General features: G+C 40.1%; 1 protein-coding gene across 2 annotated transcripts in view; it reads left to right on the top strand.

Moving 5' to 3' along the window:
- STAG1 (STAG1 cohesin complex component) overlaps positions 1 to 12,492 on the top strand; it is a 111,149-nt gene extending 98,657 nt beyond the window's left edge. For both annotated transcript variants that reach the window (XM_028730802.2, XM_077930047.1), the window contains 9 exons: positions 1,746 to 1,847; positions 1,975 to 2,123; positions 3,185 to 3,313; positions 4,772 to 4,977; positions 6,895 to 7,066; positions 7,718 to 7,828; positions 9,409 to 9,523; positions 10,157 to 10,237; positions 10,324 to 12,492. In XM_028730802.2, the coding sequence (XP_028586635.1) occupies positions 1,746 to 1,847; positions 1,975 to 2,123; positions 3,185 to 3,313; positions 4,772 to 4,977; positions 6,895 to 7,066; positions 7,718 to 7,828; positions 9,409 to 9,523; positions 10,157 to 10,237; positions 10,324 to 10,347 (1,089 nt within the window). In that variant the 3' untranslated portion in view covers positions 10,348 to 12,492. The remainder of the gene's footprint in view (positions 1 to 1,745; positions 1,848 to 1,974; positions 2,124 to 3,184; positions 3,314 to 4,771; positions 4,978 to 6,894; positions 7,067 to 7,717; positions 7,829 to 9,408; positions 9,524 to 10,156; positions 10,238 to 10,323) is intronic.
- The last annotated feature ends 2,619 nt before the right edge of the window (positions 12,493 to 15,111 follow it).

Genomic DNA, 15,111 nt, shown 5'->3' with positions numbered 1-15,111 from the left:
TTATCAGTTGGAGACGAATGAGTGGAAGCTGGAAGAAAGGGGGAATCTTTATTTTTCTGTTGAAACAGAGCCCTCCTTCCCACTGACATTTGCAAGGAGGGGAGGACCCCAAACAAAGGTGTGCAGCAGCTTTGAAAGACTTTTCTGGCTCAACATCAGGAAGAGCTTTCTGACAATAAGAGCTGTTCAGACGGTCTCTGCTCCCTGGGAGAGGCTAGGTGGCCATCTGTCAGGGATGCTTGAGCTAAGATTCCTGCATTGCAGGGGGCTGGACTAGATGACCTTGGGGTCCCTTCTGTCTCTATGATTCTATGATTAGCATAATACAAGCATCTCAGGAAGAGGCATCTACCAACAGAAATCCAAGAGTGTGGCTTCTCTCCTGTCTGTCAAGGGACCTGCAGATGCTGATTGCCTTACTTGGCCAGTTCCTTAGGACTGGTACATACAGTCATACCTCGGGTTACAGATGCTTCAGCTTAAGCATTTTCAGGTTATGGATGCACTGAAACCCAGAAGTACCGGAATGGGTTACTTCCAGGTCTCGGCATTTGTGCATGCGCAGAAGCGCTAAATCACAACCTGTGTGTGCGCAGACGCAGCAATGTGAGTTGCGAACACTGCGGGTTGCGAACGTGCCTCCCACATGGATCACGTTCGCAACCCGAGCGTCCACTGTACCTTGGTTCTCGAACAGAATGCGTTCCGGGAGTCCATTCGACTCCCGGAACCATTTGAAAACCAGAGTGCGGCTTCTGCCAGCGGAGCCCCCTGCAGCCAATCGGAAGCCGCAGCGGATGTTCGCCCTCCAAAAATCATTTGAAAACCAGAACACTCACTTCCGGGTTTCGATTGTTCAGAAGCCGATTTGTTTGGGAGCCAAGGTGCTCGGCTTCTCAGGTACAACCGAACCTGAGTCCTTGGGGGCGCCGCCTCCCCGGGCGGGAACGCTGCGGGTGCGCGAGGGAGGAGGGCGGCCCCCGGGGGCTGGGAGAGCCAGGCTGCCGTGGCTGAGAGGGCTGCTCTGCCGGGCGCCGCTGACATTGGAACTTAGAAAACTTCCCGGGGCAGGACCCCGGTATGGGCCCCCCCAATATTTTTTATAAGTCGGCGCCCCTGATGTTTAATGAATCCTGCAAGATTTTTAGTAATAATACAGCTGAAATATATTGGTGTGTGGGAGTGATTGCTAGCTCTTTGGCCCAAACAATGTGAAACCGACTAACCCTATCTATAGGAAGCTTCCACTCATGGAAACAGTCCTTCCATGAGCAGAGTTCTTATTCTATGTATGGAAGCTTCTTCCATTGAAGGAGCAAAGAGTGTGAATTCAGCCCTCTGATTGACATCCAATGACACGTTAGGGCTTCCTCTTCCTCTCCTCCCCCACTGCAGCACATCACAAATCCCTAAATTCACTATAAAGCATTGTCAACTGGAGGGGAACAGAATACAGTGGTACCTCTGGTTATGAACACTTCGGGTTACAAACTCCGCTAACCCAGAAGTAGCTGCTCCTAGTGAACTTTGCCCCAGGATGTGAAGAGAAATTGCGCACCGGGAAACCCCATTAGCAAATCACGCCTCAGGATAAGAACGGTTTCAGTTTAGGAACAGACCTCTGGAACAAATTCAGTTAGTAACCAGAGGTACCACTGTATAGAAAGAGTACATAAAATTGAAGATAGTCAAGACTAAATGTTACATGTCACAACTAAAAGAGTGGTTTTTTCTCTTTCTTTTAGTACTACAATGACTATGGGGATATAATTAAGGAGACACTGAGTAAAACAAGGCAAATTGATAAAATTCAGTGTGCAAAAACCCTCATTCTCAGTTTGCAGCAGGTAAGAATCAAAAATTGTAACTTGTGATATTTATTACATGGCAGCTGACACCCATGTATATGCTGCAGACTTCCATTTGAAACACTTGTGTTTAAAATTTTAACCATTCAATTCTTTCTTTCTTTAGCTGTTTAACGAGCTTGTTCAAGAGCAAGGTCCTAACTTGGACAGGACATCAGCCCATGTCAGTGGGATTAAGGAGTTGGCCCGAAGGTTTGCTCTTACTTTTGGCCTGGACCAGATCAAGACAAGAGAGGCTGTAGCCACGTTACACAAGTGAGTGGCAAGGGATACATTAAAAGGCACTTAATCTCTGTGTGAGATTTTTAGTGTGGAATCGTGTCAGTTTGTCAAATAATAATAGCAATTTGCTGTTCTTTATATTTATGAATTCAGCATATATGCTTATGAGAAATATGCTGGTGTTGGAGAGAAACACAGAAATTTGTTTGTATTAGGTTTATATTTTAAAATCCTTGACTAGTTTACCTCATCAAGGATGTGGGATGTATAGCAATTCCATCTCCCTCTCTAGACTCGGTCAGATTGGGTGGTAAACTGGAACATTTGACTTCTGGTGCCTAAAGTGACAGAAATTGTCTCAGTGGCTTGGGGTGCCTTTTATCACCTTTGACTAAGAGCTCAACTGTGGCATTACATGGACAGATAAATGTCCAAATAACAATTATTCATGCCCTGGTGTCCTACTTAGATTGCAGCAGTGCATTATATATGGGGATGTCTTTGAAAAGAGTCTAGAAACTTCAGCTGGTCCAAAACCAGGCAAGATTTATTAAAAGGAATTGACCAATATGCCTGTTACGTCCCTCATTTTTCATATGCGCTGGCTGCCAGTATGCTTCCCAGTCCTCTTCAGAGTTTAGGCATTACCTTTTAAATCCTAAATGCCTTTGTGACACAGGGTACCTGAAGGATTGCATCCTCCTATGTATACCAGACTCTAAAGTTATATTTAGAGGCCCTTTTCCACATTCCCCTGTAGAATGAAGTTTGATGGGGGTGGGATACTTGAGGGGGGGCTTTTTCAGGGGTGGTGCCCTGGTTGTGGAATGTCCTCTGTAGAGAGGCTCACTTGACACCCTCATTATACTTCTTTTAGTCCCAGGCTTTTAAAATTCTTAAGCTCCTTTAGTACTTTTTTAAAAGTTTGCTGGTGGTGGTTCAGTTATTTGTTGTGGCTATTTCCATTTCCTTATTTTGTTTTGTTGTTTGAAATATGGCTTTTATGTTGAGCTGTTCACTGCACAGAGAGTATTAGTTATCAGGCAGTATAGTGTTGCAAATAAATCAGTTATGTCCTTTGAATCTTATTACAGAGATGGCATAGAATTTGCTTTTAAATATCAGAATCAGAAAGGCCAAGAATATCCTCCTCCTAACCTTGCTTTCTTGGAAGTGCTTAGTGAATTTTCTTCTAAACTCCTGCGGCAGGACAAAAAGACAGTGTAAGTACTGTTTTCCTGATTGTATGTTTATTTTGCTGTTGTTTATTCCATTTATATACAACCCTTAATCTGAAGATTCCAGGGCAGTGTACAACATTAAAAACATGATCACAGAAAAATCATAATGCCCTCACCCCCGCTTTTAAAAGGCCATAGATTAATGGTTGGATGCCTGGCTAAAGAGGAATGTTATTGATCTGTATACAGGAAGCTAAGAATTATCTGCTGTTTGAAATTACGTGTAATGGCAATTTCTGTAACTGGCTTTGGAATCCACAAGGGTTCAAACTGTTTGGATTCAGGGAACTATGGATTATCTATTCTTAAAAACATTTCCCATAGCATCCTGTCTCATACTCTGAAGCATACTCTGAAGTAGGCAGGTAATAAACAAATAATGTACCTTGACTCTAGAAGAGGAGGCTTATCCTCCTGATCGCCTTCCTCTTTGTGAGGGTTGGGGGAGCAAGAACTGGCAAGATCTCGTGAGTTGGACTGCTTCTACAAGCTAGGTCTTCAGGCTCAAGTCCCTTTAGTTTGTTTGTGTGCTAGCCTGAGGATGCTGAAATTGTATTCTGACTATGCATAATGCTTTAAAAACGGCTTCTTCTCCCTAATTTACATAAATTATTTGCACATAGGTTTTGCAGATTTTTAGTCCTTGTGTATATGCTTAGTACATTTGTGAACAGTGTAAATAATAATATTAAAAGATAGTTTGGCTTCACAAAAGCGATACAGTGGTACCTCGGAAGTCAAATGGAATCTGTTCCGGAAGTCCGTTTGACTTCCAAAACTTTCGTAAACCAAGGTGTGGCTTCTGATTGGCTACAGGAAGCTCCTGCAAACTGAAACACTTCTGGGTTTGTGGCGTTTGGGAGCCAAAACATTAGACTTGCAAGGCATTCACGAACCAAGGTACAACTGTATTGGGAATAAATCTAATCCTTATATAGCAGCTTTGGTTGGAAGAAGACACTGGGCAGTTGACGAGGATATATTGATCTTTAAATAAATAATTAATATTCTCTTGTATAACCTTGCACAGCCCGAGCCTGCAAATTCTAAATCTGCATATAAATATTGCCAGCTGCAACAACCAGAAAATTTCTGCTGCTCTTGTGGATGGGAAAAAAATGAAACCAAGTAGCTAAGGGAGCCTATTTCATAGTGTTTGTGTGTGCAGTTTTGTTAATACGTTACATGTGCACATGGGAATCCCTATATGTGTCCACCCCACATAACCCCACCCCCCAAATACATCAGTTTTTAGCTATTGGCAGGAAAACTTTACTCCCCTACAAACAGTTAGGGTAAATTTCGCTCTGAATGTACATGACCCTAGTATAATGCAGAAGATCTGATGGCTAATTAAGGCAGAAGTGATACTGTGATTACAAAAACTATGTTATTCATATTTTATTTATTTACCCTCTTGCTGTCTTCTCCTGCCACCAGTCACACTTACCTGGAGAAGTTCCTAACAGAACAGATGATGGAGAGGAGGGAAGATGTATGGCTTCCACTGATTTCCTACAGAAATTCATTAGTTACAGGTGGGGAAGATGATAGGATGTCTGTAAATAGTGGAAGCAGTAGCAGCAAAGCCTCTTCAGTGAGAAATAAGAAAGGCCGGCCTCCGCTTCACAAGAAAAGAGTTGAGGGTAAGTATGGGTTTGAAGAATGCCTGTTACTTAGTGGACCAGAATTGCACCTGACAAAAAAGTGAAACTTTCTTTGACTTCACACTGTTGAAATAGACCTCAGGATATGAGAGTGTCATCTCTTATTGGAACATCATTTGACAGCAAGGGAGTTAAGTGTCGATATTTAAACAACCCATTATTTAGGCAGAAATAGAAAAAGCAAAAAATAAAAACCTTCCAGGCCTTTTCACAGAAGTTAGTCAAAGCTTTCCTGGAGATTCTAGTGGTTTTGAATCTCATTAAAAGTCCCATTTTTACATTGTATGAGTAAAGCATTTTCATAAAGTTACTTCATATTGTGCATAGGTAGCTTCTAGTACACAGATCTTTGTTTCTTTGTTTATAAGATTTATTACCCTTCACCATAGGGTCTCAGGGCCTGTTACAACAACATATTCAATTATAAAAAACAAGTAATACAGTTCTAAACAAAAGAGAATAAGATAGATTAAATCAAAGAGATGGATCCTACAAAACCAAGTAACTGTCAAAAAACAGAACACAGAGGTATCTTCAGCATAAGTGAGAACTCTGTAGGGAATTTGCACGAAGTTCCACAATTTAGGGGTTGCCACAAAGAAATCCCTCTTCTGGGCCACTATTTCCCCGCACTTGTGCAGGTAGCAGAACTACTGAGAGAATCCTTCTGCTGATCTTAACACCCAAGAAAGCTTGCCGGGATTAAGGTGGTCTTTCAGATATTTGCAGTATTGAGTTTGTCCGATCTTTTCATACTTAAAGGTTTTATTGATACAGAGAGCAATTGGCAGGTCTCAAAACTATAAAAGCAAACATTGTGGCATATAAATTTTGTTTTCTCTTAGGTAAGATTCCCAGGATGGGGAAATCATCTGTTTAGACTGAGATTAGCCTGGGCGAGACTGCTTGCTAGTTTATCCTGTTTCCCAAATATCTCAGCTTGAGATTGTTTGAAAAAGTGAATAGACCAAATCTTGTAGGGACCTTCTCTTAGTGTAGCAATAGAGGTAATTGAGTAAATGTGTGTATGCATGCTTCTACTGAAGGTATATCAGATGGGTTTGGTTCCACATGCAAGAGAAAGAGGAAGTAAGAGCAGTGAGAATGTAGAAAGCTTTGCAGATTTTTTAGAGTAACCCTAAAAGGTCAATATACTGCTTGTATCAAGAGGTCAGGCAAATTAGTGGATTTGGGGGAATGACACAAAATTCACTTGCCTAGATGACCAGATGCTATATTTAGATATTAAACAGATTGGTATGAAATATTCAAAAAAATTATATCCTGCAGAACAGCTTGCTTAAGGTTTCACAAGCAGTTGGGTAGGAGATTGGGGTTCCTCAATTATTAATATTTTGTTATTTTGCAACGTCTATGCAACTTTTCAAAATGGGTTTATTATGAAAAGGTTATAAACAAAGGACACAACAAAGTAACATCAATAGAATCTAGCACAGTAAGTTTAAGAAACAAAAAACATAAAAAACATAAGCACGCTACCTGTCAAAGGAGATAAGCCCTTTGGCTCAAGTCTCAAATTAACCAAGAGATTTATATAGTTGCAGAGGTGGGAGGAACCATGATGCAAACACCATATGAAAAAAAATCCCCTATAATGCTGAAATCCTAATGCCTACAATATGTCTGTGAAGAAAAATAGATTATGCAATAAACATTTCTGTTGTAGAGCTGGTGTCTTTTTAATGGCACAGAAGTAATACATTAGAGCTCAACCTGAAGAAAAATGCTAGATTTATTAACCTTCATTTGTTCAATGTGACAAAAAACTAAATTTTTATAAACTGTTTAAAATAAATGGTACATTATCTGCACAAGTTAAAAATGGCAATAGCACCAAACCTTTGTGGTGTGTAATAGTTTATTATCTTTTGTCAGATGAGAATATTGAAGGCTCCTGGCTGAATAGAAATGACAGCATCCAAACTCCAGGCGCTCTACAGACTCCACAACTCACATCAACGGTGCTGAGAGAGAACACTCGGCCAATTGGGGAGCAAATTCAGGAACACGAGTCAGAACCTGGATCTGAGCAGGATTTTTTGCACAAGTATGTACCAATGAAATGCTTCCCTTGTAAAAGGAAATTCCTATTTGAAATGCTGCTGGAATGAAAATTCTACCAGAAAAGCTTAATTTAAAAACTCACTTTCATAGAACTAATACAAATGCAGTCTTCCTGTTCCTTGCGTTTCTGAACTGAAACAAAGGAATTTGGCAAGGGGGAGTTTAGTGCAGAGCTTCCCAAGTATTCTTTAAAGTTTTCTGTTTGTTTAAAAATATCACCAAGTTATGACTGGCAGCACAACTGCCCCTTTCTTCTAAAAGACAAAACAAAAGATTTCCAGACAAAAACAGAACTTGTGATAGATAATGCAATCACATTCCACATGGCAAAAACAACCAGGGTAAAGTATTGCATTTTTCTGAGGCACAAAATATTGTGCTTTAAGTGCTGCACCCTGGAAGGGTGGAGCCAGTGTAAAAAAACGAGGGGGGGTATTCTGCTTTACTATCACGTTTTTATCATTTCATTCCTCCCAGGAGCTAGGAGTGGGATACATTCTTTTCTTTCCCTTGCCCTTTTTATCCACACAAGAACCTAGTGAGGTAGATTAGTCTTAAGAGATGGTAACTGGTTCAAGGTAACATAAAAATATGTCTGTCGTCCATCCTGTGACTGAGTGACCATATTCTCCAGTCCTCAGATGCAGATATCTTGGCTGGGCCAACAGAAATTAGAAGACTTAAGTCGAAAGGACAGGACGGGAATGAGCTACATGAAAGGACGAAGTGGTGTAAGGCATGCAGTGTAAGTATTCAGATCCCAGTGCTGAATTAAGTTAGATAAACACTAATAATTCAGTGATTTGTAAACGAAATTTGGTTAGTTGTATTAGTACCCACTTGGCTCCCAGCAACTCTAGAAAGATATACAGCGCACACAAACAAAGCTATGATGTGGAATAAGGCTTGCCACAGTATGCGTAATAACTGACATTTGGATTGGTAAACACTGTTGAGCACTACAGGTGTACTGTGTACTTGTGCAACAGTGATGGTAGTCTCTTCTGCTGGTTAAAAGTTGCATTAATGTGACTTGTTGCAGGCCCTAGTTCATGTCATAGGTTGGCTTATCTTGGGATGTCTGCATGTGATTGGTGCTGGAGTACCTAAATTATGGAGCTAAAACGATGTGCAAGCTTCTGTATTCTGCTGAACAGGATTAAAGTACATTAAAAGAATCAAGAGCATACCTAAAGGCTTAACCACAAGTGGTACAGTAGGCCAATTGTGTTGAGCAAGTGCTTTGGCAAATATCTGCATCTCAGTGGTAAAAAGCTTTTCTTTTTTTATTATTTTAAAATTGAGATGAGGCATTTGAACTTATGCATCCATTGAGTCTCATAATTTTGCAGACCATGCTTCTATAGATGCAAGAAGATTTCTGAGAAGTTGGGCAGGTGTTCTTTCTTGTGGAAATCAAACAGAGGTCCACATGTTCATGGATAACAATGTTGTAAATGGAGACTGATTTAGTTCCTTGTGGAGAGGAAGAGCAAGAGCAGTAACAAGCTTCCCTATCTTATGCTTAAGGGAGGGGTGGTATCTGATGGGGGACATGTGCTCCTTCGGGGGTAGCTTGTCCATCTTTGGTCCCCACCCTGCACTCACCTCTCACCTAAGACTCCTAGAAGCTGTCAGGCTGTGTCAGGAACAGCTTTGATTGGCCAGCTAAGCCAGGTGAGGGTAACCTATGGGTCTCAAACCCTTGGTGAGTTAGGGACTCCCCTGCGTGTAAAGATAGGCTCCAGCAGATTGAGTGGTCAAGACCAATAGTGGGTCCAGTGGTCAAGAAGGCAGTTTCTCCACATGCTGTAGAGGGAAGTGAGGGGCAGATGGGGCTTGTCAAGATGTGAAGGTAGCCCATGTACGAGAAGGAAGACTGATCCTAAATCTCTGCTTCTTGCGGCATATCCTTGGGAGAAGAAAAGGCTAAGGGGTAAGCCCTACAGAAATCCAGAGTGGAGTCCCAAAAACAGTTGGATGATGCCTTATATTCCTCCTTCTGGCAACTCCTGTAGCCAAACTAGTGCCAAACGTATTTCCCTGCTTTCCTTTGGACCACAACAGTGAGGCAGAGAAGGTAGTATTGTCATTGGGGCAGCTGATGAGCTCCTTAACACTCTGCCTAGGCTTGCACCCCAGGGAGGTCACTTCATTTCTACTAACACAGTGATTTCACTTCAGCCCCCGAGCTGCACCCTATTGTCTCTTGATACAGATGGCAACAGTATCCTATGCTTCAGTCTGTATCTACCCAGTAAGACCAACAATTATATGTTTGATCTCATTACCAACGTATTCATATTCCTTTTTTCTCCCAACAAGGCGGGGTCTAATGGAGGATGATGCTGAGCCCATCTTTGAAGATGTAATGATGTCTTCACGAGGCCAGTTAGAGGACATGAATGAAGAATTTGAAGACACCATGGTCATTGATCTGGTCAGTAAATCCTCACTTAGTGGCTTTTCAAATGCATCTGAAGACAAGCATGTTTTAGGAAGGTTTTATTTTTTGGTGTGTCCCTTTATACTTTGTTGAAAGCTGCCCAGTGACCAGGGTACAAGAATTTGCTGCTTTTGTTAGTCACATAGGAGTACTGTAATAGAAATTAAAAATATAGAGCTCATTTGAGCTCTAGGACACCTCCTCTGAGCTGGCTGCCACGGTTTTGAGATGAGATCGTTCAGGGGGCTTGCATGTCCAGACTTGCCTTGGGGGTTCACAATCTGTTTCTCTCTCTGTGTGTGTATTTGTGCTTTCTTAGTATGCTCTGTCTTTTTTCTTAATTTTATTGCTTGGCTGTTGTTTTTTCTATAGTAGGTTGGGCTCCCCCCCCCCCCCCGGTCTCCTATCCTGAGCTATCACTTCCATATTCAGGGATGTCTTCTTGTTGGATAAGTGTTGTTCCTGAATTGGCAACAAAAGTTGCCATTTACACCACTCACTGTTCAGATTGCTCTTAATTCACATTAGTTGCTGTTAGTGCTAGGAATAGACAGAAAGTCCTTCCTAACGCTTGCTGTCTTGGCTGCTCCTGCTGCCTCTGACAATGACAAAATATTTTTTTTCCAGCCCCCTTCAAGAAACAGACGAGAAAGAGCTGAATTGAGGCCAGATTTCTTTGACTCCGCAGCTATCATTGAAGATGATTCGGTAAGATTTCACAAGGTATTGTTTGCCACTTGGAGCTGCAAAGGATTCTCCTGTGCGTAACTTTTGTTCTCAATTATCTTTCCCAGGGATTTGGAATGCCAATGTTCTGAAGTCTGGCGAAGACGCTATACAAATGTGGAACTCTGTTCTTTAGAGCTCAAGGCCTATATACTGTGATAGCTTATATGAAAACCACATTTTTGATGTGATTTGGTTTGATTTTTAACCAAATTATTAAGGTCATTTCCTTTTTGTAATGAGAGAGAAGAGGAGCTTCTTAATGAAACAAGGAATATTGGCCAGTCACCTCAGAAAGGCTGACCTACAAATCATTTGTTTCCCTGTCCTTGACAGTCCTAATGCAGGGTTTTTTTCCTGGATGGGGAGAAGCTTTTAAATTAAAACAGTTAAAAAATAAACACTGTTCTACACATTTTCAGAAAACATTGAATGAAAACAAAACTTTTTAACTTTATTTTTCTGCTGTACAACTTCAAAATGTTTTAACATTTGCCTTTTTATGTTTTAGAAGCTAGCCATTTTATTAAATTTATGCCTGTCAGCCATTGACCAGCAGTGATGCTATCAGCAGGCCATCCTGGCTGGAGAAGTGTTGTTAAACGCACTGGATGTGACTAGCAGTATGGTACACTTCTAGATCCTCTCTGACCATTGAGAGTGGAACACTCTTGCAAAAGAGGCTAGAAGTCAGGTGTATGCATCTCTGCCAAAAAGTCAGATTCTGAAAAGAAAAAATCCCCAGATTTTATACTTCTGAGAAGATTTATTTTTTATTTATAAGAGGGCATAAAATAAGAGATGTCCATAAGCCACTTTTCCAACAGACGCTGTGTAACATTCATTTTATATAGCACTAGGGGAACACACAAACAGCACATTTTCTATTGGTACTTGTTCTGTGCATTTTTAGCAACTTATACCAGCAAATAAAATATTCTCAGAAAAACAAACCAGTGGTTCTAAAGTAATCTATTTGCTGTTTCTACTACCTATTTCATGGCCTGTCAGATCTGAGGTACAAAAGCAGCAACTTTCCTGAGGAATGGAAATCACCGGGTGGGGTGGTGGGAGGAGGGAGACAGAAGTCACACTTGCATTTTCAAAGCAATTTTAACTGTACCATAGAGAAGTGTCTAACTTTCCATGCCGTAAATACCCTTTTGTGCTATTTTTGTAAATTAATTTTGCCAGTTAGATTTACTGTATGTGCTGCATAGAAACTTGTGCTTAGATGGTGACGTTCTTAAGCTTACAATGGAATACAGCTACATTCTCAGTGTTAACTGTGCATTATTAAGAGTAATTATTAAATGATTTTCTAAAAAGCAGAACAATCCAAAAAACAATCAGCTAATTATTTGTTCTAAGATATTTTCAGTGTCTTCAATGATCTGGACTTTCACTCTGCTTTGATATTATGATTCTTCCTGGTAGCTGCTAATGTAGTTAAAGGACTGATTTTGTTCCTCGGAGGTGAGCACAGCTCCTGTTAATAAGAACATTTGTAAAAATGAGGCCAAACTAGTCTTCTTTTTGGAGTTTAAATGTTAGTGTGCTTTAAAGCAGATCTAAATTGACCCAGTTCTAATATACCTGCTTCAGAGGTGTTTTTTGATAGCAGTTGCAAAATAACTCTGACCTACCTCCCATAAAGGTCCTTTTATTGAATTCAAGGTGCATCCAATGCTTACTTGCCTTTTGGGAGACAAAGACAACATTTAAATCAAATCATTTAGTTGGGATTTCCCCTCCTAAAAATTGTACAGTACTGAAATTTTGGTTGCCAAAAACATCTAATAATTCAAGCAAGGCAGTTGTTTAGGAATTGAAAAGTTGCTAAAGTCACTGAGTTGGTGCTTCAGGACAAAGTACAAGTTCTCTCAAAACAGTGGACACAAATGGTGCAGTAGCACATCGGTGTAGTGGGCAGAGTGGCATAGCTGCTGGTGGTTTAAATCCATCAGAGACAAACCTTGTGTTCCACAGCCCTTCATGTGGAAAATTGAATTTTAATTGATCCTTATAGAATTCTGTAAAACAAAAGCCGTTTACAACTAAGTTACCTCCAATGGGTTTCCAGTTCTGTTTGCGGTCAATAGGTTTTTAAAAATGTGTCTCCTTGATTGGTTTTGCTAGTAATTCTGTAAATTGTACATTTACAATTTGAGGTTTTTTCCTTTTGTACAATTTAAAACTGATGCTTCACTTTTCCTTTAATAAACTCCTCAAAATCACATGTGCGGTGGAGTCCTTTCCACAAAAGCATTTGAAAATGGGTGCTTTCTGTTTGGTCTGTCTTCCACTAAATATTTTCCTATAGTGAAGCTTGAAAGTGTGCTAATCCTGCTGCTTGCCCAGCATTCTGGGCAGATCAGACATTGAGGGTTTTCCCTTCTGCAGTAAGAGTGAACATGTTTCACCCTTAAGTGAAACATTTCAGCATCTTTAAAACCTTACATTTCCCCCAAGCAGTTGCTGTTCCTTACCCATACCTAAGGTGTAATTCAAGTAAATAGATTCAGAGCATGTGGAGTTGAGATTGGGGCTGATACTGTTGACCTGTAATGTGCACAGAAAACTTTGCAGAATCCGATTGATGGTACAGGATTCAGAAGTCTCCTGCTTTCATTGAAAGAACCACCACCTCATGATTGTACAATAGGTGTGTAGAAAAGCCCTCCAGAATTCAGTAGACATTCCTCGTTTCTCCTGTCAATACACTTACTGCCCAAGCCTCTCCTGCCACCACTTTGGTGGTTATTTATACAAAAGCATAACAAGTTCAAAAAAAAGCATTTAATAAATCAACTTGGAAGATCTGTGGTTATGCTGCACATTGAAATGGGAGTTCCTGTAAGTGAGACCTTACTTGACAGTGAAAGAAAAATACAGAATTCAGCCAATCTTTTTTGCTGAAATGGGACAGAAACCTGAGTTGGGTTTCCACAGTCTGTCTCCTTGTCTGAGTTGATGAGGTGAAGTACTTTTCTCTACACCTGGCAAACACCTGAGAATGGAACAACTTACCATAAAACAATAGATTGTAGACTGGCTTTGACAAATATTATATGGCTTCTGGTTCCATGATGTAAGATTGGTAGAGTGTAAATTAATATTTATTTATTTTTATTTTTATTTTTAAAAAGATCTCTCCAGATATGTGGTCTCCTATATATCTTATTGACAGAATGCCTGTAGCTCCTCTGGATCTTATCTTCTACCCCTGCCCACCCAAGATAAGTGTCTAGATTTTAGCATTTTTGGCTATTTCTACCAGTAGAGTCCAGAAGCCATGCAACACATTTGTACAGCAACTTGATGTCAACCACAGTTGATTCAATAGGTCTACATAAAGTACTGTTATCTCTTTGGACTCTTTAAATTCACCCTCTGACAAAGGAAACTTCACTGCCCAAAGGGTGCAGCAGCTTTACACTAAGCAAGGAGAAAAATTATCCAACTTCTAGAAGTAGAAATCAACTTTTCTATTGTGACCCTATCCAATCTATTCATTGGCAAACAATAATTGTTCTCTTAAACACAGATTATAGAACACACTTCGGAATTCTGTACAATTGTGAAAACCCATATGAAAAAACAGCGAGTGTCTGTTGTAAAGAACATCTGCTATTTTTATAGGGTTGTTGAACCCTGGACTAAATATTGATACTTGAGTGATAATAATATTGGAACAGCAATGCAGTGGAATATTTGTGGTTTAGTGTCCCACTTTTAGTCATAACTTTCTTTTCTTGGTTCCCTAATAAGTACAAATGTCCTTAGGTTTAAATATTACTTTTAATTTTCATGCCCGCAGCTTTAGTAGTAGCATACATGTTAGGTGCTCTATTGCTGCAAAATCTCTCTGCCCTAAAGGGCTGCCAACCATAGACAGGAAAATGTGGATAAGGTTAAAGGAGTTAGTCACAAAGATGCTCTAGTCTTAATAGAGCTCATGTGCTTCGCTACCTTGATACTTGAAGTTTTTGCCTGGCATTACTAATACATCGGGTGTTAAGGTGCCTGTTTGTTGTCTTGGAGATGTCATTTAGAACAACTTGTGACAGTATTCTCTGGCTGCATCAGCCAGCGTTATCTTGCCTTTTTGATATTGTCCTGTCCATCACTAGCTGCTAGTCTTATTAGTTCAATTAATCTTGAATGGTGCAAGTATGCTGGCAGGTGGTCTTGTCCAAATTAATTATCCCAATGTGTTCATTAAAATGCTCGTAAATGGTAATCCTTTCTGTTATTGGAACAAGATGAGGAATGCATCCACCTTCTGCATACCAAACAGGAATATTAATATTGCTGACTTATGAACCTTGTTTCCTTCTGACCTCAAATACATTGTTATGAGTCCATGCTGTTCTTGTTTCTAGCATATCCACTGTCCCTAACCATGTCAATTACATAGTCTCTTTTAACCCTGTTTTGTCTATGCTTAATAACCATTACTTACCAACACACTTGTAAATGTGTTTCAACTGCTGTCTTAACTCACCCTCTCAATTACAAGAGCTCTGCAGAGATGAGGTGGACTTAAAGGTGGGACTTGTAAATACTTAGGGCTACATAAATACCCGTTTGTATAGTTCTTCTCTAAATTGTTTGTATTGGAAATTTATTGTAGTTTTACTAACAATTACAGAAGAATCTTGGAACAGATTACTCCAATATAATAAACAGTGACCAATTTTTTTCCAAATTACCTTTTCATGGTTTTTGTATTGCGTGCACTAAATATCTACTTCATCTGAACCTATGCATGTAAGACAGGAGGACTTCTAGTCTGTCCATTATGGGTTAGAACTATTGCTATTACGACTTTTCTGTCAAAGGCTTTGAATATT

The sequence above is a fragment of the Podarcis muralis genome, chromosome 6, assembly GCF_964188315.1.
Source record: "Podarcis muralis chromosome 6, rPodMur119.hap1.1, whole genome shotgun sequence".
Lineage (NCBI taxonomy): Eukaryota > Metazoa > Chordata > Lepidosauria > Squamata > Lacertidae > Podarcis > Podarcis muralis.
This window is presented reverse-complemented; position numbering and strand designations above follow the sequence as displayed.